Source organism: Sturnira hondurensis, unplaced genomic scaffold (assembly GCF_014824575.4).
Source record: "Sturnira hondurensis isolate 20B ecotype Veracruz unplaced genomic scaffold, ASM1482457v3 Scaffold0001872, whole genome shotgun sequence".
Classification (NCBI taxonomy): domain Eukaryota; kingdom Metazoa; phylum Chordata; class Mammalia; order Chiroptera; family Phyllostomidae; genus Sturnira; species Sturnira hondurensis.
Window position 1 is genome coordinate 26,490,901 of NW_028074503.1, and position 27,497 is coordinate 26,518,397.

At 37.7% G+C, this 27,497-nt stretch overlaps 1 protein-coding gene across 1 annotated transcript in view; it reads left to right on the forward strand.

Moving 5' to 3' along the window:
- The first annotated feature begins 1,400 nt into the window (after window positions 1-1,400).
- Window positions 1,401-27,497, forward strand: part of LOC118980204 (netrin receptor DCC-like) — a 90,428-nt gene continuing 64,331 nt past the window's right edge. Inside the window, exons 1-2 of the mRNA XM_037036688.1 lie at window positions 1,401-1,637; window positions 25,197-25,338. Coding sequence (XP_036892583.1) covers window positions 1,401-1,637; window positions 25,197-25,338 — 379 coding nt within the window. The remainder of the gene's footprint in view (window positions 1,638-25,196; window positions 25,339-27,497) is intronic.

Genomic DNA, 27,497 nt, shown 5'->3' on the forward strand with positions numbered 1-27,497 from the left:
AGTTGTAGAGGAAAACATACACCAGAGCCCACCCCCGCCTTATCTGCAGGTTTTCTTTCTGTGGTTTCAGTTACCCATGGTCAAACAGGGCCCAAAAATACTAAATGGGAAATTCCAGAAATAAGCAATTAATAAGTTTTATTTTATTTTTATTTTATTTATCTTTAGAGGGGAAAGGAAGGAGAGAGGAAGAGAAACATCAATGTATGGTTGCCTCTCGTGCATCCCCTGTGGGAAATGGCCCCTGCCGGGAACTGGCCTGCAACCCAGGCATGTGCCCTGACTGGGAATTGAACCATGATTGTCTGGTTCGCAGGCCCGCACTCAATCCACTGAGCTACACCAGCCAGGGCTGCAATTAATAAGTTTTAAATCGTGTGCCACATCTCTCTTCATTGGGCCAGGGATGTAAACCGCCCTTTTGTTCAGCACATCCCCCCTGGATCCCTTAATAGCCCTGTCAGTTATCAGACCAACCATGGAAGTATCGCTTGTGTTTGGGTAACCCTCATTTTACTTAAAAATGGCCTGAAAATGCAAGGGCAATGATGCTGAAAATTTAGACATGCCAAAGAGAATCCATGAAGTGTTTCCTTTAAGTGAAAAGGTACGTACTGTACAATAAGACCGTTTGAGAGAAAGGGGGAGAAGGCACATCCACAAACCTTCTATTACAGTACATTGTTATAATTTTTCCATTTACTGTTAGTGTTTTAAATCTCCTACTGTGCCTGATTTATAGGTTAAAATGTATCATAAGTATGTGTACCAGAAGAAACATAGTATATTTAGGGCTTAAAATATATATACTATTATATAGTATATATTCAATACTGTTTATGTGTATGCACATTGAATGTATAGTATACATATATACTATATATGTGAACACAATGTGTATATATACACATTGAATTATATAGTACATATTCAATGTGTATGTACAGTATTGAATATATAGATTTCAAACATTTCCCTGGGGGTCTTGGAACATAACCCCCATAGATAAGGGGGGACTACCGAACCATCTCAGGCTGTCTTCAACATGGAGTGCTGACTTTTTTAAGAAACTACTTAGCAATGAGTTGTTAGTGTAAACTACATTTCTTTTCCCCATTCTAGACCAGCCCCACTGAAGAAGTTAGGGGGGAGTCCAAAGTGTACTTAAATAGTTGCCCTTCTTTGTAGCACATTCTCTTCAGTGATGGAAAGGGTCAGGTGCGAAGAACCTTGAAGCTTTTGTGCTGAGCAGTTATGCACCTTCTTTTCTCTAATATTTTCTATTTGGTCTTGACTCTTGTTGTTAGTAGTAATAGTGTCACTCCAGTCCATTTTTTTGCCTCTATTTCTTCTTCCCCTTTGCTCCTCCTCTGCCTCCCACAGTTTCTTCAGCATCTAACATGTCAGCAACCAAACATGCCTTCTTTAGTACTAAGGATCTTTGCACTTTCTGTTCCTTCAGCTTGGAACAGCCTTCCTCTAAACCTTCAGATGTCCATCTTCTCATCTCTGAGGTCTCAGAAAACATGAGTGTCTCTTCCTCAGAAAGACCCACCTACTCTCCTACTAATGCAGCATCCTCCCTCACCCACCGTTACTCTCAGTCCCATCACACTCCTCTGGCCTCTTCAGACAATGTCAGTAGTTGAATAGCCTTTTGTGTTTATATGTTTGTCTCTCCACGCCAGATGGGTACATTCCTTGAGACAAGGACTCTGTCTTAGTAACCCTTAAAGTCCATAGAGGTCAGAATTGGACCAATTGAATAAATTGGTCTATCTATATCTCCATCCATCGTGGTTTTAACTACGATGCTATTTGTTTCAATATAATTGTGTACATAGCCCAAAGTTCTGCAATAGCACAGGAGGAGCAGTTACCTCCCAGTAGGAATTTGGAGCAAGAGGAAGATTAAGGGGGAACTTCAAGGAGCATGTTACACTTGAGCTGATTTTAAAGAAGGAAAAAGATTGGTAAATAAGTAGAAGAAATGCTCTTCAGATATGAGAGAATTGTTAACTGAAACCAAGGGAATGAATGACAGGTGAATAAGGTCATCTGACAGGAGGAGAAAGAAGAGATATGATTGGGTAGTGATTTGGGTCAAGTTTATAAAGAGTCTTGGATGCCAGGCTAAGACTAGAAAATATTTTTTGGGGGGCGGGCAAAGATGTCACTGCAAGTTGTATATAAGAAGACAAGACAGATCTCCTCTTAAGGTTTAGATTTTCAGAAGCGTATTATTCTTAGTGAAAGGAAGGATTAGTTTGAAAAGCACAGTTGAACTCCTATTCATATTACAGATGGCTATGCTCCCTGATTTTATTGAAAAGCTAGAAACCTGAAATGGATGGCCGTTTTGTTTTAAAATCAAACTACCTAAACCTCTGCTAATCAAAGTCTGGTCTCCCGGCCAGTGGCAACCGCACCAGCAACTTGTTAGGATCTGATTAGACATGTAGTCTCAGGCTTCAGGTTCCTTCAACTGGATCCATTTCTACATCTAACAGATCCCCCAAGGGATTCTTTTGCACATTACAGTGTACAGAGCATTGAATCCCAGACAGTTGCACCTTGGGCAGGTTATATTCCAAAAGGCAGAGCAGGACTGCTTCTGCTTCAAGGCTGCAACTCCCAAATCCTGTCCTCCAGCGGTAAAACGCAGCTGCACTGAAATTTTCAAATTGTCAATCAATGCAAATACAGATAATTAGTATTTGATGTCTCTAGTGCGCACTCAGGGTAGTGAGGAATGCACAGAAAGTGAAAGAGAAATCTCATCTTTGCAGAACAGTGGAATTAGTTGAAAGTATAATTGCCTCCCCATTCTTGGAAATAAAATATGCATTCCAGAAACTATTAGAGCACAATATAAGGCCATATTTTGTCAAGGGCTGGATTCTGAGCTTAGGGATATCATTGCTTTACAAGTCCCAAGAAGGTAAAGATTATTGTACAGTGGAACTGGAGATTCTCTCTCTCTCTCTCTCTCTCTCTCTCTGTGCACTATAATTACTACAAAATTCTACCAACCGTTGGAAAAGTAAGTCAACTACATGACATCCCCTGGCCCTAAATACTACAAACTGACAAACATGTCACAAAGAGAGTTCTCTCTGATTGGATTTCAGTTGATAGCCCTTTCATCCAACCCCTCTTTTGTTTTTCTGGCTCTTTTTGGTTCATTGTATTACAGTAACATGCAACAGATCGGAGCAAAATGCTTTGACCAAAGATCTTGCCATTGTGGTCAAATTAAAAACTGTGGCTATTTTGAGAAATTGGTCATGGCAAAGAGTGAGCAACACCACACTAAATAAATCAAGCAGCACTAGGGAAAGTCTCTCCTGTTTAATTTTTTCTCAGTTTTCTTTTTCAGGTATGTCTGGTGTTAGTAGATAGGGTGATAGTAGATACTACAGAGTAATCACTGGTAATGTGTGCGACAAACTTTATAGACCCTAATATTATGTTTAAATATCAAGCTATAATAGTTTTTCCTACCTTTAAATCAGCAATGCAAATAAAGATAGTTTTCATGAGCTAAAGCAAGTTTTCTTAAGAATCAGTTACTTTTAAACCATTAAAAAGTATAACTTTGAAAATATTAAAAGTATGACTCCCATGTAGAGATCAACTGAACACATCAAACACTTCATTCACCTCATTAGTTAATGACAGAATGAGGGAGATGACAGGGCTGGGATTTATGAGTGCTTTAATAAAGGAATGTTAGAATAAAATTGTTAGGAAGGTTATAAAATTCACTAATATCCATTGGGGTAATAAACTATAAACTGACATTTTCTTCCCTGCTGGACAGAAATGATTCACATTTCTACCAGACAGAAAATCTCCAAGTTAACCTATAACTTCACTGAGCTAGTGTCTCTTAATCAATAGTCGGCAGTGAATTTAATAAAGTATATGCCTCTAGATAATTAAATGACCCTTGTATAGGTCTGATGAAGCCCCATGGGAAAATGCCATCTACCCTTGTTTCTTATTTCCAAGTTTTAATGACTTTTGAATATCCCAATTTGTAATTCACCCCACTGTCCTTGCTTTATTTTGATGAGAGGCAATAAATAGTCATTTGTTTTCTGAATTCCTTGGGAGGTAAGAGCAATACCAAATTACTCTAAAGGTTCTCTTTAGTGATCTTTCCACGTTAGGACATACCTGATACCATGAGACCTCATAAAATTTTGGAACAGCTGAGAGTTTAGTGATCTGGCTCAAGTAAAAGGTGATTAGAGCTGAGCCTGGGCGATGATCTTATACATGGGAAGGAAGCATGGATCTGAGATATACCTAGAAAATAAAATCAACAGGACCTCCTGCCTGCTTGAGAGCAAAGAAGTCTGGGAGAGAAAAGAGCCAAACGTGGTGGTGGAATTACACAAGGCGTAAATATGACCTTTGGACTTTTAGATTTAAGGTACTAATGAGATGCTGACATTAATATGTTGATAAGACAGTTCAAATTTTTATTCTGGGACTTGGGTCAGTACTGAAACCCAAACCGCAGTTTTGCTAGGTATTCGTTAAGGTGAGAGTTGAAGCCATGGAAACTGGTTTAAAAAGTCCCCTAAAGTGAGTATATGGAGTGACAGGAGCGAAGGACCTCAGACCCAACCCCACTGAATTGTTGGCAGGTACTAGAAAAAAAAGAGGTAATGAGGAAAGGGCAGATGGACAAGAGGAGAATTAGGATGTGGTCATATAAATGCATGCAAACTGCTTTGAAAGTATAATCAAAGGAACACAGTACTTTCAACACACATACAGAGATTAATTTTAATTTCCACATATTAATATTTCATGCTCCTTACTAAATTACTGAGATCCATTTTTTAGATATTTCATCATCTTTTAGTAGGTCTATGAGTTTGGTAGAATGGAAATGAGCTTGACAGGTCTGTGCTTTTTCTTTAAAACATGAGCCGATGAAGAACTTCTCTGTCTGAGACATTTAAGAAACCAAGGTGGGAATAAAATTTGAGGGATACAGATGGCCACTGATTCAACTATCCCTCAGTCTTTTGGGGGGGTTGGGATGCCCCTGTAGTTGATGCATTTTGACTGGATTTGGTTAGCTGTGTACACTACTTCAATTGGCTCTTGGGGGCCCTGGAATCTGTAGATGGATCATTATTTTGACTAGGGATATCTCATTACAAACAACAACCTGAGCCACTGAAATATTTCGGCATAACCCGGGACAGAATTATAAGGCACTTTGGCCGTTGGACTGCAGCACACTCATCGACCTGCGCCGTTGGCAGAGCGGGGTCCCCAGCCAGTCACTTCACTCAACAGTCTCATGGCATTTCATTTACTCTGTCTTTGGGTGGAATGGGGGCGATGCTGTGTTGCTTATTATTCTGTTCATTCGCCGCCTTTGCTTGCCAAGTGAGAACATGACCTGAGTGTTCACCTAGCGTGTCAGTTTTACTATTGCTTCAACATTCTCATAGTTGACTTGACAGCAGATGTAATTTCAACAAAATTAGAAAATATTGTGGAATGGGTTTGTCTCATTCAATTTCTGACTGAAATGTTAAAGAATTGTTTCCCTAACCCCAACTCTCTCCCCGTTTGCAATCTTGCTGATATAATTGAGTAGCAAGAATCAGTGAGCTAGTCTCCTAGTGAAATCTTCCCACTTTCAGTGGACTGTACCCAGGTGATCCTTTGATCATCTGGAGAAATAAAGCCCTCACTTTGCAGAAAACCTCAGCTCCACAGGGCCTCCTGGAGCAGAGCCAGTGAGCAGCCGTGGTGCTGTATTTGCAGCCAGTGGTACTCCAGGTTGCTCCAGACATTTGTAAGAACACCAGCTATGATGTTAATCCACATGAAAGCTACTTTCTGCTGAGAAGTGCCCATGCGTGTATCCGGGAAGAAAGAAAATGGCTTATTTCAGGATATCAGCTTTTTGTATACTTATATATATTTTTTGCTTTGGGGGTAAATAATAGTGACTGCAGGTTTTTTTATTCCATAGTTATATATTCTGTATTTACATAAATAATTAGGACTGCAACAAGTCTTGTGTTTTCCTTTCCCTTAAAGGAAGAACAGAGGATAATTTGCTTTTCTCTTAAGTGAGTTGGTATTAATAAATAACAAAAATCTAAAAATAGTCACAGGTGTATGATGGGATAAGTAGCACACAGGGTAGTGCGAAAGTGGGTTCACAGTTGTTCTATGAAAAATACTACAAAAATTAATAAATAATAATAAAAGAATAAACTGTGTTTCAAGTACTCACAGCTATCAACCTTTTGCCCAACCCTGTATATATGACACTTAACATCTGAATAAAAATACAAACATGCAGCTGTTTAGAATTATGTATAATAAAACGTATGTATGATTAACCTCATGGCTCTTTCATTCGCATACTTGGGACTTGAGCCTACAGTGTGGGAGCGCATACTGATCTCATTTTCAAGAAAAGGCTAGAATTTTCCTTTCCATGGAGAAAAACAACTTTCTTTCGGGTTGGAATACTCATGTGGTGGAGTAACACTGCCGTAGCAAGGTGTTTTACATGATTCTTAGATGGGTGAAGTATAAATTAAATGCACCATGTATTTTATATCCATTTGGCACAATAACAGGCTCTATTACAAGGAGCCAAGTGAACTCAAGTTGACACAGGTGTAATATTTACTGTGTCTGCATTCATGGGACAAAAGTAAAGCAAAATATCTTTCTTGTGTTTCCTCCTCTCCATCTGTTCTCTCTTCTTTTTTTATTATTTAAATGTAAATAAAAATACGTTTAATTTAAATAAAACTGTACTTGTTCAACTGTACCACGATTACTTGCAATCTCCTTCTGTCGAGAACTCTCTTTTCGATGCAGCATTTAGCTGGACACAGCATTTGCAAAAGCGCACTCATAAATGCCTTGAATGTGTTGCTTCCCTGGGCCCTCACAACAACTCAATGAAGTTGGTCTTTTTCGTATTGTAAGGATAGGGAAAGTGAGGGACAGAGAGGGGAAGTGATGGGAACCCACCAACTCACAACTCTTAAGTATCAAAGCCGAGATTCAGATCTAACCTATTTCAAGAACCTGGGGATTAAACTTCTCATGCCAGTGCCTCTTACCCGTTGAATGAATGAATCTGAAGCATGGACACTCCATCACAGGAGAAGCAATCGCATCAGATGCAAACGGCTCATTTTGTTTTCTGTAGGAATTTAGATTTAATGATTTTCCTTTCCTAATTTCAAATTTATTTAATAGCTAAGAATCTCATGACTATTTACATTTCAGAGATTTCCGTGGGTACTGTAGTTGTTGTTTAGACCAATATATTGTGAAAACAAAACATCCAGGAAGTTGCCGAAGCTCTTTCCACATCACTACACTGGATGCTGTTTCTACTCTCAAACCTTGGAACCTCCACCTGATCGAAATTCCTCTGTGAAGGGTTGGGGCGGGATGAAGCTGCATGCGCTGAACTCATGGGGAATTCTCCTCTTTCCCACGGAACCTCCTTGTTTTATTTATGCTATTGCCAAGCTTGTAGCACAGGTTCATTCATCTTTGAGAGGCATCCTCTCATATAAAATATTGTTTTCTCTCTCTCAAAGTCAGTATCAGTTAACAATGTTGGAAAAACAGAGCAAAGCCTAATAATTTTGTTTCGTAATGTAGCCATTATGGATTAGATAAAGAATAAAGTCATTTTATTCATCTGAATTGTATGAAATCATCATTTTTGTAGGTCAGAAAATTGAATATAGGCTAACTCATATAGCTTAATCTAAGATCAACTATTTCATAATTTGATATTAGTTATATTTATTTATATAGAGAAAATATAGCAATGTATGGTCTCCTCTTTTTGCAGAAGGCCTGAAGTGCCAGCCAAATGTTATAAAGTCCCTTGGAATGAGTTGGGTTGTTTCAGGGATAACCAGAATCGTAAAGTTCACAGTTGTATAAGAGACCAGTTTTTTAAATGTTTGCACCATGATGCAGTCTATGACCATCAATGTGTACTTAAAAACAACACATACAATTTTTATTAAATTTTTTGAGTGGCATTGGTTAATAAAATGATATAGGTTCCAAGTGTATGATTCTATAATACATCATCTGTACATTGTATTGTGTGTTCGCCACCCAAATTCAAGTCTCCTCCTGTCACCATCTACCCACCCCTGGGTCCCCCTGCTACTTCCCCTACCCCTTTCCCTCCTGTAATCACCATACTTTTTTCTGTGTCTATGAAGTTTTTTCTTTTTTGCTTAATACTTTCACCTTTTTCCCCGAGCCCCCAAACTGCCCCCCAACACTCTGTTTTCTGTACCTGTGATTTTTTTCTATTTTGTTTACTTGTTTATTAGATCCCACATTAAATGAAATCATATAGTATTTCTCATTCTTATGTATTTGACCATCTTATTTCACTTATTAAAATATTCTCCAGGTCCATCCACATCATCAAATAAGGTATGGTTTCCTTCTTTTTTATGGCCAAGTGGTACTGTAATGCATAATGTACCACAGATCTTTTTATCCACTCATCTACTGATGGACATTAAGGCTGCTTCTGCATCTTGGTGATTGTAAATAATGCTGCAGTGAACATAGGACTGCTTATGTTCTTCTGAATTAGTGTTTTGGGTTTCTTCAGATATAAACCCGACGTGGATGGCTAGGTCAAAAGGCAGTTCCATTTTTAATTTTTTGAGGACTGTCCATGCTGTTTTTCACAATGGTTGCACCAATCTGCATTCACACCAACAGTGCAAAAGTGCTCCCTTTTCTCCATGTCCTCACCAGCACTTGTTGTCTGTTGATTTATTGATGACAGTCATGCTGACAAGTGTGAGGGGGTATCTCCTTGTGGTTTTAATTTGCATTTCTCTGATGATTTACTGAGCATCTTTTCATGTCTATTGGCCATCTGTGTGTCCTCTTTGGAGATGTGTCCATTTAGGCCCTTTGTGTATTTTTTAATTAGAATGTTTGGCTTTTTTTTTTGGTGTTGAGTTGTAGAAATTTTTTATAAATTTTAGAGTTAACCTCGTATCAAATATATCATGAAAAATATGTTTTCACCTTCAGTGGGTTGTCTTTTCATTTTGTTGATGGTTGCCTTTGCTGTACAAAACTTTTTAGTGTGATGTAGTCCCATTTGTTTTTCCTTTTGTTTCGCTTGTCCAAGCGCAAAATATTTTTATGAGAAATGTCCAAGACTTTACCACCAGTATTTTCTCCTGGTACTTTTATGGTTTCCAGTTTACATTTAAGTCTTCAATCCATCCGAGTTTATTCTTGTGTGTGGTGTAAGAAGGTGGTCTACTTTCTTTTTCTGCATTTATCTGTCCAAGTTTATGAACACCATTTATTAAATAGACTATCTTTATCCCATTGTATGTTCTTGCCTCCTTTGTCAAATACCAATCGACTATAAAGCTGTGAGCTTATGTCAGGCTCTCTATTCTGTTCAAGTGATCTATATGTCTATTTTATGCCAGTAGTGTGATGTTTTGATTACTATGGCCTTGTACTATAGTTATCTGGCAGTGTGACACCTTCAACTTTATTCTTCTTTCTCAAGATTGCTGAGGCTATTCGGTGTCTTTTGTGGTTCCATATAAATTTTTGGAATGTATGTTCTACTTCTTTCAAACACTCCATTAGCATTTAGATAGGAATTGCATTAAATCTATGTAATTCTTAAAGCATCTATTTACTGTTCGCCAGTAAATTCCAATTATTTAATTAGTGAATGGTTTCACTCTACATTCAATGTTATGTTTTTTTGTAATTGTAATAGAAATTAAAGCTAGCTGTATAAGATAAACAAAAATAATGTTTAAACATCTTTTCATTATAAGTAATTTTTGTTTGCCAAGTAATAAGTACAGGGGATAAAACTTTTAATCGAACAAAGGCTGGGCCCCAGAGGACCCTGAAGTGGATTTTAATGCAGTGCTCCCTGCAAACTTATCCCCTTTTACTTTCTATGGACTCACAGCTTTCTGTGGCCAGATTACTTCATATTCTTTTAGATACGAGCCGGAGCTGGCTGAAAGTGGCTCATGAGAGCCAAATGTTAAATATTTGGGAACCTTGCAAGGTGGTTGTTAGGCCACAGCTAGTTTGAAATGGGTCGTGGTGGCAAATGCTGTCTATGTTTTTTGCTTGTTTTTATTTTTGTCATAGAGATGATATACCAGCATGCCACCGGAATTCACATGGCCTGCAATTCAGGAAGCTTCACTTCTGATTACACATACACAGCTGATGAAAAGCTCAAAATAGCACTCTGAAACCTTGTCCCCATCTAGTTGGGACAGGAGGAGATGCTGGACGACTGCAACTTAGCTGAAACACTTTCAAAACTGAAAATGAACACAAGCAGTTTAGAGATATTGCTCCATTTCTCTTTACCAGGAACGCTGGGAACTTTGCAGGGAATGAAATGAATTTATTCACCACCTTCAACGTGCCTCGCTTTGATAGATAGTATCATATGTTTATTCTCACAAGGATCCTGTGAGGTTATTTTTTTTCCTTATGTGTTTATCCTTAAAAATTCTTACTTACAAAACACAACTAAAAGCACAAGTGTGTTACTTGACTAGTAAATGGTGCTCGAAGGGGGTTAAACCCCAGCTCCACTGACTTTAAAGTTGTCTTTCTGCTTCCTCACTGTTGCCCAGACAAGAGCCTGTGATGAGTAGAACCAATAACTTGAGTGACATCAATCCTATCCCTCAACACAGCTTCCTCCAGACACACTAACACACAGTGAAGAGCCAAGAAATTTAATATAATTTAATAGGAAAAGTTATTTAATATCTTTGGAGTTTACTATCATGAAGTACTATATAAATGTGAAACACTATAATTTAATCATCTCTGCATGTTAACATCTCTCCACACACTTTGTACTGTTCCCCACTTTCAGACCAGTTTTTGAAATATTCATGTTCTTTGAGGTAAGAACAATAAAGTAGAAGCTCTATTTTCATCTGTAATTTAAGATATAAGATGAACAGATGGTAGTATTTAGCCTCATATTATTAAATATGTGCAAGGAACAAAAAGGACTTCTAATTATCCAAATGCCACTGAGTAGAAAATTCAAAGGCTTGCATTGCATGACCCTAGTCATTAATCCAAAAAAAAAAAAAAAATCAGTGTGCTTGGAATGTTGTTTGGTAACTTTTGGCCGTTTGCCTTTTCCAGTAATAGTCAGTGGCTGTATCACGTGATCTTTATATAACTTTCTAATGTACCCAATAATAAAAGGATACATAAAGGAAGGAATCAGTAAGTCATCCCTGACCTAATTATTGCAAAGAGAATGTGTTCTAAATTTTTTTTGCATTTTTTCCCATTACCATTTTGTCCCCTTATACCTCCCCCCACCCCCAGCAATCACCACACTGCTGTCCATGTCCATGAGTCCTCTTTCCTTTTTGCTCAATCCCTCCATCTCTTTACCTCCCCTCCTCCTTAGCCGTCATCCTGCTTTCTGTCTAAGAGTCTGTCCCCATTGTCCTTGTTACTTTAGTTAGTTCATTAGATTCCACATGTGAGTGAAATCATAAGGTATTTGTCTTTCTCTGACTGGCTTATATCACTTAGCACAATGTTCTCCGGGTGCATCCATACTCTCACAAAGGGTACAATTTTCTTCTTTTTTGTAGCCAAGCAGTACTCCATCATGTAAATATACCATAGTTGTTTTATCCACTCATCCACTGATGGACATTTGGGCTGCTTCCATATGTTGGCGATTGTAAATAATGCGGCAATGAACATGGGGGTGTTTATGTTCTTTCACATTAGTGTTTTGGGTTCCTTTGGATGTATTCCCAGGAGTGGGATAGCTGGGTTAAAAAAATGTTTTTAAAGTGATCTATAAGCAGCTCATGAGTGAGAAACTATTTTTTCAACCATTTCAGTATTTCATATGAATCATAAAGCTTAGAGCAAACAAAAGTGTAGTTTAGCCAGAATTCATTAATAAAATAAACTTTCATTTTCAAGAGTAGCGATGTTTGTAGGTTTTCTGTAACACGATGAACTGGGGTAGACAAGACAAAGGCTGCAATCTGCTTGGCTACTAAGAAGTGTATTCTGATTTATTCCAGAAAAGATTTCAGTTTTTTCTTTCTTTTTTGTAAATGTCAGACTCAACTTCAATTAAGTCCGTGATTTAGGAAGGAAGTGTTTATTTATTAGATCCATATCATTTTAAATGTGTTTTAATATTTCAAACTTATTTTTAAAGCAAAGATAACAGATAGTAAGTGCAGGTGAAAAATTAAAAAGAGAATAAATATTTAGATAGCCTTTTGGTTATGCGTTTTCCATTGTTCTCTCCTAGACTACTTCCTTCACACTGTTAAGAAATTGAGAAGAAAAATTAAACCATGGGCCAGTATTATAATTGTATGTGACCAGTGTCTGTGGGAAATAAGTATACTTCCAATCTGTGGTTTTACAACTCCCCCCAAAAGAAAATTGTGCCATAATTGTTACTTGCTTGACATTTACTTAAATGTATTATTTATTAACTTTAAATTTGCCAAAGTTTATTGTAGGCCCACCTTGCTTCATAAGCATCCAGCTTGTGAAATTAGAGCCAGGTGACCAGCCCACTGTAGCCAGCCCTCCTCCTGATACTGTGGGCTCCACTAACTCCCTTCAATACTGTCCTTCCCGACACAGCTCTGTGCTTACTCCAGGGAGCTCAGGACCTCACCTTGCGGAAGTAATGGAGAACCAAGTTCAAAGAGAGTTGTTGTTGTTCTTTTTCACTGCAGCTTATTTCATTTGCCTTTAGGTGGTCACTCTCTTTCAAGTGTACTCTCACTTTTTAGCATGCTGCTTTTTTCTTCTTCAAACTTTTGCCTGACCCCTCAAGAGACATTAATCCTTCTATCTGTGATTTCTTTATTACTTTCCTCATAGCATGTGTGAGCAAAATCAGGTCCATGCCATGTCTTCTAAACCTGATAATGCTATTGATATGTTGGCAACAAGGAAGTGGAAAATACTACAGTTTATGAGGGGTAGAGTAGAGGGTGAAGGGATAGAGCAAAAAGGAAAAAGAACTCATGGACATGGACAACAGTGTGGTGAATGCAGAGGGAGGGGGTATCAGGGGATAAATTGTAATGGAAAACAATACAATAAAAAATAAAGTGGAATTTGATTAAAGCAAGAACCATTCCCATTAAAATACTTGTTCATTAATCCATTCACCAACTTTTCATTGGGTGCATTCTAAATTGTAGACATTGTTGTTGACACCAGGAATCTTGTGGCAAGGAAGAGCAAGAAAGTGTATGAGCTTAAGTTCTAGGGAGCTAAAACCACGTTAATCAAACAATCAAACAAATAAATGGAAACTTAGAACTGGCTAAGCATTATCAGAAAAAGCACAGAGCCCATGAAAATATTACATATATTTCCATTTCATTTTCTTGAGCTTAAGCAAATAGATAAGCACATAAAATCGTTTCTGAGTCCTTTTATAAATTTCATACCTAGTTTCATCATTCATTTGTATGCAACAGTTCATCAGCCTCCACTCCATATCCCCCTTCCCCTTCTAAAAAAAGACACCCTGTGTAGGCTGGAGCCGTGTTTGCCATCTAACTCTCTCGTATATAAGGCTCGTTTCTAAAAGGAGCTGAAGTGGAACTCCCACGAATTTTCCCGTGGACTTTATTGCAGCCCTATTCAGATGCTTTAGCTCCTAACTGTACCTTAATTTCTAAATGTCTGCAAAATTACCCCCTGAAACCATGCAGTAGGACTCAGCCAGGCCATGCACTGCCTCCTGGGCCCAGCTAGCCGCCATTGCCGTCTGCAAACATTTGTGGATACCATATGCATAGGCCAATGATGTAGCACAAAAAAAAGAGATTGTATTCACCTCTCTCCAGGGTATACTTCTCCCTTCACAGCGAGAGCCATTCCTACTGCGTTGCTCCACTTTAAAGCATAAGATACGTAGGAGTTCTCTAAATAAAACCTCAGTTGAGAGGGTTTGGTAGATAGGTATAGTAAGCGTGACAGGAACTGAGTATTTGAAGTCAAGTGATGGGAACATTGGATTCATTATACTGTTCTAATTTGGGGGTTGTGCAATTATTCTTTGTAACATATTTTCTTAAATATAATCGGCATACCATACAATTCACCCATTTGAAGTTACACAGGCATCATAATTATTGTAACATTTAATCAGCACTGAAAGAGATCCTGTCCCCTTTCAAAATCAGCCTTCACTTTCCATCTGCCCCTCCATACATCAGCCACAGACACTCTCCAGTCTACGTTCTGTATCTGTGATTTTCCTGCTCGGCACAGTGGGAACTGTGCAATCGCACACCATTTGGTCTTCTGTGAGTGGCTTCTTTCAAGCAGCATCAAGTTTGCAAAGTTCATTCATGCTGCGGCCTGTAGTATCAATACTTCATTTCCTCTTATAGTCAAATTATGTTCCATGTATGAATACGCCACGTTTTGTTCATCCATTCATCAGATTTAGATGCTGGGCATTTGATTTGTTTCCACTCTTTTTTCTTTCTTTTTTTATATTTTATGTATTTATTTTTAGAGAGAGGGGAAGGGAAGGAGAAAGTGGGAGAGAAACATGCATGTGTGGTTGCCTCTCATGGGTCCCCTACTGGTCACCTGGCCTGCAACCCAGGCATGTGCCCTGACTGGGAATCGAACTGACGACCCTTTGCTTCACAGGCCGTGCTCAATCCACTGAGCTACACCAGCCAGGGCTCCACTCTTTTTTCTATAATGAATAATGCTACCATAGACATTTGTGTATAAGACATTTTAGTTAAAAATTCACTGAAAAGCTCTATTTAAAACAGTTTTTTAAATTCTCATTGGGCCCAAAAAGAACAATTCAAGATCTCTTTTGAAGATGACCATTGACTGCTCTTTCATGCTTATGGTAAAAGATCAATTAACATTTTTACTTCTAAAACATGAATATTTAATAAAGCCGATTGGAAATAGGACTCTATTTTATCTGCGGTTACCTAGGATCTTCATTCTCATGCCTATTGTTCTGATTATCAGTGGCTGATTGTGAACTACTCCCAGGTCTTCCGAGGAAACAGAAGAGCAGTTACATTCAAATGATCACTGGTCAGCTCCTCTCCATATTGTATAATTGAAGGAAAATTCATTACCATTGCTTAAAGCAAAACTCTTTTAAAATGTTTTTATTGAATTGATTTTCATCTTAATTTTAATAGACTGATTATTCCAAATTTTTTATACTCTAGTAGTGCTCATGTAGATATCATTTTAGGTAACCAGCCATAATGTAATCAGTAATTAAAATTATAGCCCACTACAGGTGCTGTTAATTGTTAATCAATTAGATACAGAATGATTGCATAGCTAATTGAACTATTGATCAAAGTATTGATAGTTACCCGTATTTTTTTCCAAAAGGAAACTATCTCTTACTGTCCTTAAATTGAAATGGGGTATTGAGAATATGTTCCCAAGTACTACCTGAGTCAATTTTCTGAACTTTTTCAGGAAATGGACCTACTCTTTCTGCATGTGTAAATAATATTGGTACAGTTGATTCGAGCTGACCTGAGTATTGAATGTATCTGTGAATTTTAATTGGCTTATTTGCATATTCATAGGCAAAATTCTACAGATGGATCTGAGTAGCTGGATTAGGCAAATTCGGGTCCCGTTACACAGGAATGAAACAGTCATTAAACACTGAGAGAACCCCTGTTTGGCCAGGAGGCTGCTGGCGGTGCCGCTGTCAGCCTGCTTATTGGCCTCTACAGGAATTAATTAGGCCACATATTTATAGCAATTTGGTGGTTAGAATATGTGCATGACAAAAAATATGTTGACATGTATTCCTTTTGAAAAGTGATTGCTAAAATGCATAAGGCAGGCTAACATAGAAAAGAAAATTTTGCCTGTATCATGAGTAAAACTTTTTTTCTCTCTAATCATTAAATCACATTGGTAGCAGGAAGCTTATCAAGACTAAGCGAGGCTGGGTAATATTATTTGCATTTCATGATTTATCAAATATTGACCATCCTAACTGATAGGCATAAATAAACTCTGTTCTCCCACAAAGAGACCATAGTGTGGGGTGTCTGATTATCTTAATAGATTTAGTAAGGCCGTTCTACCAACAGCATCATAGAACCTGTCACTGGAACAGCCCCTGCTGTTCCAGGAAAGTGTGTTAGGTGCGCACGCCTCTATGACAGCACCACGCCAGGAACAGAGCAGCAAGCCTTTCACAACTTTAATGAATAAATTAGTAAAGCATTGCATATAAATAATAGCAAGATTTGCTTTGGGCATTAATCCAAAGAGAACAGATCATTAACAATCCAAAAATGTTTTCCAATTACAATTTATAAGATTAGCAATGTAATTCTGAGACCGCTTGATTATTTTTTATGTCAATGTGTTTCTGATGTAAAAAGCTCTTCTGTTGGCTGCTGTAAGTCACCTGTTAGATGAAGTAAAAATTTTCAAGTATAGGCTGAGACAAGCAGAAGAAACTTGGGGAAAAACCCACATTGAAAATTTCACTCAAAGACTCCTCTTTTTAAGACAATGGCAATTGAACAATAATAAAATAATTATGAAAAAAAGAAAGAAAGAAAAAATTACAATGGGTTTTGGGCTGTGTATTCTAGAATAGGGGCTCTGAAAAACTGAGCAAATACTTTGTATTTTTATACAAAGTAGCAGAAGTAAAAAACAAAAGGACTACTGTTTTATTACACTGTCTAGTTGTATGGGATGTCATTTATAAAAACAGTGTGTATGACATTACTTTTAATCCAGCAACTGTATTGACACCTGGACACTTATGGTTTGAATGTGAAGTGTAATTAGTAATTCATATGGTTGGTCTGTCTTCTGGCATTAACGGAAGCTCAAAACTGAGAACACTTCCTTTTACTGCATCCTTGAAAGACTATTTCTCAGACCTTCATTTCTGACAAGAAAGTACCATGGAACAATTGTGATTCTTGAAGCAGCTGGCTATTAATATGAGTTATGTGAATCTGACCTATAATCTCACCTGACATTTGGAACTCAAATATTTTCCCTTATTTCTCCAACACAATTAAAATATTTAGTCTCACTTCATTTTATGAGACATAAATAGCTATGGAAGAACTCTGTAATTACTCTACATTGTAACAAATGACCTCCTAAATACATTGTAATGTCCCATGTAATTACATGGGAAGTCGTGTCTTTGAGATGGTTGCTCTGCGATCGTAAGCCTGCTGGTTTCGGAGATTAATTACTTAGGGCCTAATCTGACAGTTTGTGTGAAGACAGGCCTCTTGTTACATAGCCACTTTTGCATTTTCAATAGTTTCATAATAAGATTTTATTTTCCTGTATAATATAGACTCAGTTGTATGTGTTTATTCCTGAATATTGACCATGTCTAAATTTTAATATACATAAAAACCAAAAAAGGATAATTCTGTACAGGATGCAACTCATTTACAATTATGTTTCATCCATCAAACATCAGATAGACAATATATTTTTGTAACAATAATTTTAAAGGCCCCAGTTTCATTACTCTAGAAAGATTTTTTGAGTATAAGGTCTAAAAAATATGGTTTTTATTCTCTTACTGAGCATTGTACAACCTTGAAACTAATGTTTCATCTTTTACAAACCAAGCTGGTGTATCCCGATCATTTTAGAAGGAGTGTATTGTTGCAGCACCCTGAAATCTGACTGGTTATTCCTGATAAAAGCACTTTATCCCATATATGAAAGAATTTTCACGCAGCACAAACCAGTATTTAAACTCTTATCTCTTTGCCTCAGGGTGCTTATATATCTGGTGAAATCAATTATTCTGGAGTTGCGCCATTCACCTGCTGCTCAACTAGCATGTTGCTTTCTGTTCTACAACAAAGAGAGGAATGGGAAAGAGTGGACACTGTATTTTCTGCCTTAAATTATACGTAGGTCTATTTTCTTGTGCCTTTCAAGGGTTTAATTTTGCATATAACACAACTGATGTATTTGTGTTCTGGCTTTCACTCTGGTTTCTGCATCAAGGCTATTATATTGCTTTTAGCAGTTTTATTTAGTAGAAACGAGCAGTCTGAGAAAGGACCTAGTGATCTGAAAGAGTTAATGATCCTCTCTAAACAGCGAGCTTACTTCCAGGCAATGACTTAGGCACTGGAGAATAAAGTCTATTGATACTGACAAATTCTGAAATCTATTACTCGTAAGATCACTTTATCATGAACTCTAGGGAACAACCAAATTGCTTTTTTTTGTAATGGAATTTTGTCAAAATGTGAATACCCTCTTGAAATTGCATTCCTAGTTTCTAAGATCTAGAAGAAAACAGGCCTGACTGCTAGGCTGTGCATATCGCATGAAAATGTGCCATTTTAAACCCAGGAGTTTACAAAGAAGAAGATGCTAGGTGCACACCCATTCTACCTCTTCCTCTTTTTCCCCATTTAGAGACCATACTTTGTGCTTGGGGGTGATTTTCTGTGAGTTTAGGAGTATTCAGTTAACTTTTTTAGTTGACTAAGAAGGACTGACTAGCAGGAAAGATTAAATGATTTTTCCTAAAGTAATAAAAACCGTACATAGTTACATATTTGAGAAAGCTCCAACAGCATTTTGGTAATCAATGGAGAACTCAGTGTTTCTGTGGGCCACCCATCAGAATATGGTGAAATCTGCCGTAAAGAACCCACGCTGTTCACACATTGCAATGAAGGATTTTTGAGTGGCAAAGAAAGTTATTTTCCAAGATGGTGTCATTTAGTTTTTGTGATCTAATGAGGTGTTCATGAAGATAATTCAGTCTCACTGATAACCATTCATTCATTTATTTTATGTCTTCAATGTCCAATCATGTAAGGCCAAAGTGACCTCACGACTCAGTTCTATGAAAAATTGCTTCACTGTTCAGGGCCCTTTTCTGTGCTTTAAAGCAGATGTACACACAACTACTGCTAATGATAATGACGCTTACAAAATAACAGAAGAGTCGAACTTTGTCTTTCACAGTGTTTTGAAGTTTCTACGTTTTTTCTCATTCATCACCTCCAAACAAATGCATGGGAAAGGGGATGATCATGAGATCTACAATTGATGCCTTTAGCTAAATGATTCCTAACATCACTTAACAAATTAAAGAAAAACTGGGAGTGGAAGATTATGCTTTCTGTAATTCATGCTATTCTACTTACAGAATATCTTTTATATGCAGGACACTATTCTTTCTGTAAACAACAGTTTGAAACTGCATGCTAGATAGAACATCTAATAAAATTTTCTAAGCATACAGCTATAAAAATTAAGAAGATATTAGTATATGTCCATGCCCCTGTGCCTAAAATTTGAGCTTTATTTAACAGTTGCAGTTAGTTCCTGATAGACGTCTAGCATGTATTGTATAGAACAGGCATGCAAATTTGGAGCCAGAATTGAATTAGCCATATCACGAGAGAAGATTCTACAGGCCAGACTCAACTATTCCACTTTTTTCCTAGTAGAACTCTGAACCTCATCTTTAAATAACCCAAGAAATATAAATAAAATATTATATTGAAACTATGCAAAATACCAGTCTACCAGGGTACCAGATTATCAGTATACCCATGGTGCTCTTTGTCTCCACACACAACGATAGATTGGGAACCTCACAGTGAATATTTGGAAACATATTTGACCTTCGCTTACTGGTTCAAGCCCCCTGTGCTGCTAAAATGAAGTGGGTTAGGTTAAGTTATCAGCTCAAATCCCCTTTTGGGCTTTGGAATTGCCAAGGTTGAGCTCTCAGAATTTGATTTAAGGAGCAAAGTGGTGGCGTGTCAATTTCCCATCCATTTAGTCGTAGCCCAGTTTAACTTAGCTAAGACATATACAAATGGCCCGTGTAGGAAATGGAGCATGTACTTGATGGCATTTCGCACTGTGTGTGAACTTAAAAAATAAATCTGCTGTGTGCTCATTGCCTATCCTTGGAAACGAAAGATCTAGGGTGAATGAGTGTGGCATTCTGAGCCGCTGTCACGGGGGTTGTGCCCCCAAATCCAGGAGGAAGTACAGTGATTAGGGGTGTTCCTTCAGTAAATCTGATCACAGTCTGCACAGAAACTGGTAGATGGTAGTTGTGCCTGGTGAGAGGTGTCAGAAAGAGCTTTGGTGGGTGATTCAGAAGGTCAGTAGTTTTGAGCAGTTCAGAGTACGAAAGCAGATAACATGGCTAGAGATTCAGAGAGGCAGGTAAATCTTGTTGGGGACGTCAGGCAGCCTCTGACAGACTCATGGACTACCTGCAGGAGGACTTGGCCTTGGATGTCTTAAAAGTCTTTCAGGAACCAGGCAGAGCAGCATCACAAAAGAACATTCATAAAGACACACGCTGGCGTCCTGACCAGAGAAACCCAGGTTCTAAAACTGGGACCCAACTCAAAGTGGATTTGCAGTATTTGAATTGAAGTTGAGCCACCTGAGAAATTGTTCCAGGGTGGCTTAGCATATTAATAACCGGGGCAGGATTTTTCCAGAGTAGGTCAAGTCGAGCTCAATTTCTGTGAGGAGTCCGACCAGCACTAGCTGGGAGGAGCAGCAGGCCAGGAAGGCAGGAACAAAGGGAAGACTTTTTTAATTTTGGAAGACTATTTTTAGTTTGTATAAACTAAACAAACCTACTGGTGAAGAAACGTTTGTATTATTCCAAAGCCATTAAATAATATTACAACAGGTTAGCTTTCATTTTTTGAAAAACAAAGCAGCATTTCTTGCCTGAATTTAATGAAGTTTTATAAAATTTTATTTAATATTAAACATAACTCAATTTACATATAACCATATTTTTACAATTGCATATATATTTAACTCAAAATTCATGTGTTACTAGCAGTCTTCAGTCTGGAAATGTGTTCTACAACGTACTTGCTAACATGGCTTTAGGTCATTTTAAATAACAGTTGCCTACGTGAACTCAAGAATGCCAATTTTAGCATGCTACCCAAATTTCTAACTTTGCTTATCACAACAGATTGCATGTTTATGATAGTGAAGTAAAAACATGCCAGGTCCTCAAGAATAATATATAACTCAAGGAAAAATAGAGGTCTTTATACTATCTTACTGACATTTTATCAAATCCATACTGGTTGGTGTCATTCAGTGTATAGGTTTACAAAAAAGCAAACCAGTTTTTGGAAATTGTTCTCACAGTTATAAACATAACAGAGTTTAAAGTACTATTTTATTAGTAAATTAGTTCCTATTCCAATTTAAAATTCAATTCGATTTCAGGTGATCAATAGAAATATTTACCAAGTGTTTAGATAAGTAAATGTCAAAGGTTAAATGTTGTGCTGGTATCATATAATTTTTGATATTACTATTTATTCTAAATGATAGAATTAAAAATGCCTTTTCTGGCACTAGCTAGATAGAGTATTATCAATATGCATAGCCTTCGTTTCTATATCTGCCATGAATTGTCACTTATTGACGCAGCCAGCAGGTCCAGTGAACTATTTTCTGAAAGTAGATTATTTTCCAGATTGCCTCATCCCAGTAAATGCACTATCGTCTACTGAGTTGCTAATGCCAGAAACCTTAGGAGTCATTCCTAATGACTTTTCTCCTTTATACCTGACATTTGATAAATCACCAAGTCCTATCAGGTCTACTTCCAAAAATATATATTATGTCTCTTCACTTTTTTTCATTTTTCTCATCTCCACCTTACTTCTTGGTCTCTTTTTTACCACCCGTGCCTGAAGGTTCTGGCTGCAGTAAGAAATGTGAATTGTATTCGAGAGTAAATTGGTCAATAAATATTTATGGAAGAAAGGGCATTTTAAACATGTTGCTAGGTAGCATAGCTCTCTCAGTGTTCCTTTTGTATGCAGAGGAAAACCAAAGTCAGTACACGAATAACTAAGTCCGCATTCTGAGCATTGTCACTGTAATGGCTTTGCTTACTTTTTTCTTACCCATGTTCATTTTTGCCTTTCTTTACTTGCCCGCTCCCCATGCCCCATCTCCTAATCTCTTGATTTGATCACCTTCACCCCTTTCATTTCCCTTTCTTCCCTGAAGTATTTACAGTTTATTGCATAATAATTATGCACCAGCTCTCTGATGAAATTTCCAAGCGTGTCCCCATTATCTCTTGCGATCCACACTGCAATCCTTTGAGGTAGGCACGCTTATTAGCTCATATTGCTGATGAGAAAGTGTGGACTCAGAGAGCTTAACTGGCTCATTTAGAGTAAGGAAGAGGGCTGGTAAGGGCGTGAGCAGTTAGACACTGGAGGCACGGGAGTCAATTAGTTATGGCACTATTTTGAACAATGATTAATTAAGGTCTGAACCAGGGTACTGGCAAAGGGAAGGTAAATAAGGGGATAGATGGGGGATACAGTAAAAAGGTTCTCTGAAATGCTGATGGGCACTCTTTAATAAAAATCCCTAGGGCCTCATGGAAACATATTTGATTCTTCAAGCAACTTTACAGGAGATTCAACAAGTCACCAGCAATTCAATACAGAAAGAAGGGGCAGAGTGGAGAACTGATTTTCATTTTAGTTTTAAGACCCTTAGATTCCTGCTATGTTTCAACCAAGGCATTCTTCTCTGCTACTAGCACCTTCTTTGGAACGATGCTCTGCCAAATTCTGTCCTGTGGGAATGCTATCCAGATAAAACCACTTAGAATTTTTTAAGGCTCTTTACTAAAGAAGCTGAATATATTTTGAGAGGAGTTCGTCTTTTCCTGCAGTTTATTCTAAAGAGAATAAGAAAAATATCAGTGTGCAATTGGTTACGTAGAATTAAAAATAGAAGATTGTGAAATGTGGTTTCTGAAAAAAAGTTGAGGCATTGGGCTTTTCAGGGATTTTTTTTTCTGTTTTTTTACTTATTATTCATATCCACCTAGAATGAAGGAAAGATAAAGGGATACATTGATGGGGCCCTGGAAAGGATAATGCCACATCACCAAATTGGATGGGGCTATCTCAGACCATTAGGGAATAAATGCCAATGAGACTCTTTCTTTCAAATCAGTAAACCCGGCTGCTCTCCACCATGCTGTTTGTACACTAATTTATTCTTTAATGGTATTAAAAATGGGAATGGAGGAACTTGAGAAAGTTTAGTTTTACAGTTTTTCTTTTTTTTCCAAATCTGAAAAGAAGAAAGTGAAATTATTTCACTGAAACAGTGAAAAGGATTAATTTCTCCTTCTCAAGTAATAAAAAGGCCAAAAGTCAAGTCACAGCTACTAGAATTGATTTTTCAAAAGTCAGAGGTCATATGTTAAGCACTTTCAATAAAAATCATTACCTGGTCTTCCCATGATGATTAGGTCATATTACAAGAATGTACCCATCACAGTGACAGCTTTCGGTGGATTGGTGAGGGAACAGGCAATGAGTCTGAGCTACTGAGCCCTGGCAGAACAGACCTTATATAGGAAAGAAATACATTAGACCATTAAATAAAAAATAGGAGCTGGACACTTTCATTTAACTTCCAGAAACAATATAATTTGGGATGTGCAGCCACATTATCTGCAGAAGAAGTTACACAGACAGAATGTGAACACCAGGGTTTTTGCCATCTGCTGGTGTTTGCTTGAAATCAATGAGAAGGCATAAAAGATGCTGATAAATTTAGCTGCTACCCACCTATGAGGATGGATAACATGATAGAATTACTTCCAAAGATGAATAATAACTGCTAAGAGGGTGAACCTACTGGCATGTAGGGTATATAAATGGTTCTTTTAATTAATTGCTGTAGTCACTGATATTAAGGTATTGGCTAAGTGGGAATAATTTATGTAATTGCTGGAAATCCCCAAATATGATAAATAAAAATTACTTATGTCAAAACTAAATATTTTTCATGTAATCACTAGTATAATTGAGTTCTTCAGCTTATAAAGTGATAGTAGTCATTTGGTGACTTACTAATTAAGCACACAGCTATTCTCCCTTGTTAAGTATGTGCATTGAAATTTTGGTCATTATAAGACAGATGAGCGCTCACTCAGCGAAGCCATAGCAAAAGATTAACTAGAAACCATAAGATTTTGCCTCTTGGTCTAAGATTTAATATCTTCATACATATTTTTATTTTCTATTTGAAATTAATTTTGACTTTTGATTTATTTTTTTAATTATTTTATTGTTGTTCAAGTACAGTTGTCTGCATTTACCCCTCAACACTATGCCCCACCCCAGCTACCCCCACCTCCTTCCCCTGCTTCCACTGTCCCTGGATTTTGTCCATGTGTCCTTTATAGTTGTTCCTGAAAACCCTTCCACCCTGCCCCCCAATTTTGACTTTTTAAAAAACATGTGTGTAGTCCTTAGAAAATGATGCCTTCTCGATTTACCAAAAGCTACTTATGGGAAGGCCTACTGGATGTAATGGAATCGAATTATTTAAATTCAGTTTTATTCCTTTCAAGAATATTTTGTACGAGAATTTAGGTGAGTAGAATAGCCAAGTAGGTTATTTATTATAATATTAAATGATAGAGAAAAACATTAGACTGAACAGCTGGACAGCCTTCTAGTGACAGTGCAAGGTGACTTCTGCCCATTCACTTGGTGCTGCACCTCAGTTTCCTCCTTTGTAAAATTGCTCCATGTTGATGCTGTCTGCTGTGGCTACCTTGAAGCACTGAAAAATAAAAATGAGTAGTGGAATATAACTAGAAGATATAAATAGCCATCTAATCTTGTTTTGTAAAACAAAACCTGAAAGCAAAGAACATGCTACACATGTGTACATGGGGGTTAGTAGGGAATGAGTGAGTCTGTGTGTATTTAAGGCTGTGGGTTCTTTGGGCGCCAGGGACAACGTATCATTATTCATATGTCATTATTTTATATTATTATATTAGTTTATCTGCTAAAGAACTTAGCCAACCAAATGAATTGTGTGTTTTTGTCAAAATGAGATGACTAGGAATACTGCCAAACTATAAGAATGAATTGCATTTGGTTCTAAAGGGAAATCCCTATCAGTTCTTGCCTCTCTGCTTTGCACTTGGGTTTCAGTCATTCTTTTACTCTGCCCTGTTCATCCTTTCTCCAGTGTTTTAGTTTACACCTCTTACTTTACAGAGCATCAAAGTAAGCTGGCTGCCTCCTCCATCAGGAACACAGAATGGATTTATTACTGGCTACAAAATTCGACACAGAAAGACAACCCGCAGGGGAGAGATGGAAACACTGGAGCCAAACAACCTCTGGTACCTGTTCACAGGTCAGTGTGCACGTGGTGGAGCTTTGTGCATTTTTTGGTGAACTAAATGCTTTACGAATAGTATACATTCTCACCTCAAGGGAGCATTCTTGTTATTTCCTCACAGGTAACATTTATTGGTCTGAACAAGAATACCTGTTATATTTTTAACATAATATTTTCTATAATGCTTTCACTATATATTTTGTTTCTGGATCATTATCTTAATAAATGTGTCATAGATTTTTTTATCCTTATTAGTTTCTCAGCATTGCTGATTCGGCATAGCTCCTGTGGTCAAATAACTTTGCAATTATAAACTAATAACTCTTAAAAGTCATCTAATCAAATGGTTCCAAACTTAAGCTGTTTTGATCTCACCTCCCCCAATCTCCAGGGGTGACAATGGAGATGATGGAAACTGGGAAGAAGGGTAGCTTGGGGAATAAACAGAGTGTCCAACATTTTATGAGTATGAAGGCAAATTCACTTTTATAGCAATATTGGTGGAACTCATGGTACATCAAACTTCTCTATGAAAGCTGAACCCAGTTTTCACACCAGGAAAGAAAAGAGGTCAGATCATGGCCACATGTTATTAAGAGCTGACCACAGTTTAGAACAAATACAGAGCCTCCTTAACCTCTTATGGTGTCCCTTGAGAGGCTATATGTCTCCGTCAATGGCTAGATAAGAAGTGTGAGCAGTTTCTCTCTTTTTTATCATTAGTCAGGATGCCCTGGCGGGTTGGAGTTGTACCTACAGAGAGCTCCCTGGCACGCCAGAGCTTCCGGGGTATGTGCAAATGTGGAATTCTCTCCTTGTCAGTGAGCACGTGTGCAGGGGTGGCTTGGTCTAGGGAGGCAGCCATGCTCAGCACTTCACGGCCCTAAGAAGAGCATGAACTGGTGCCAGGGGCTTGAGAGCAAAGCACACAGTAGTGGCTCGTGACAAGGATCAGTGGGTGAAGTTGAGCAAACCTGGGATGGCACGTGAACTGTGTCTAGGACAATATCCACACTAACACCCATGAAGCAAACTATCATTGCATGAGAGAAGAAAAGAAAGTAGCCCCTTTTTTATTCCTTTCTCTACAATCAGTAGTCAGTAAATTTTCGTGCGAATTCATAGTGCAGGCTCACAACACCTACACACACATTAAGCTAGTTTTCTGCCTGAGACTTGATAGAAATCTGTTTTTTTTCTGCTCAGATTTTTGCCTTTTATGCCTACAAAATTTTAGCATAATGGTGAGAATGCTTTCAAGGTAGATTGCCAAAAGGCACATTATTTGTTTTATATCTGGACAAAATCTCCTAGGCAGGTATTGTTGAATGTAAGCAAAAGTCATGTTACTCTACTATACTTTTATTTTTCTTAATTATATTTTATTGATTATGCTATTACAGTTGTCCTGATTTTTCCCATTTTGCACCCCTCTACCCAGCACCCCCCCCTCCCTCAGGCAATCCCTCACCATTGTTCATGTCCATGGGTCATGCCTTAAGTTCTTTGGCCACTCCATTTCCTATACTATGCTTTACATCCCCATGGCTGTTCTATAACTACCTATTTGTACTTCTTAATCCCCTCACCTCCTCACCCATTTCTCTATACCTGAAAACCAGCAAAATGCTCTCCATACCCATGATTCTGTCTCCATTCTTCTTGTTTGCTTAGTTTATTTTTTAGATTCAATTTTTATAGATATGTGTTTTTGTCCTTTTATTGTTCATTGTTTTGATCTTCTTTTTCTTAAATAAGTTCCTTTAACATTTCATATAATAATAGTTTGGTGAACTATTTGATGAACTCTTTCAGTTTTCTCTTGTCTGGGCAGCTCTCTATCTGCCCTTTGATTCTAAAAGATAGCTCTGCTGGGTAGAGCAATCTTGGCTATAGGTCCCTGCTTGTCATGACTGAATATTTCTTGCTGATCTCTTCTATCCTGAAACTTTTCTTTTGAGAAATCAGCTGACAGTCTATGGGAACTATCCTGCAGGTAGCTAACCGCTTTTCTCTTGCTGCTTTGAAGATACTCTCTCTTGAGATGGCCCTTTTGCATCCATCATAATTGGGACTCTCTGTGCTTCCTGGACTTGCATGTCTATTTCCTTCACCAAGTTAGAGAAGTTTTTTCATTATTTTTTTCAAATAGATTTTTAATTTCTTGTTCTTTG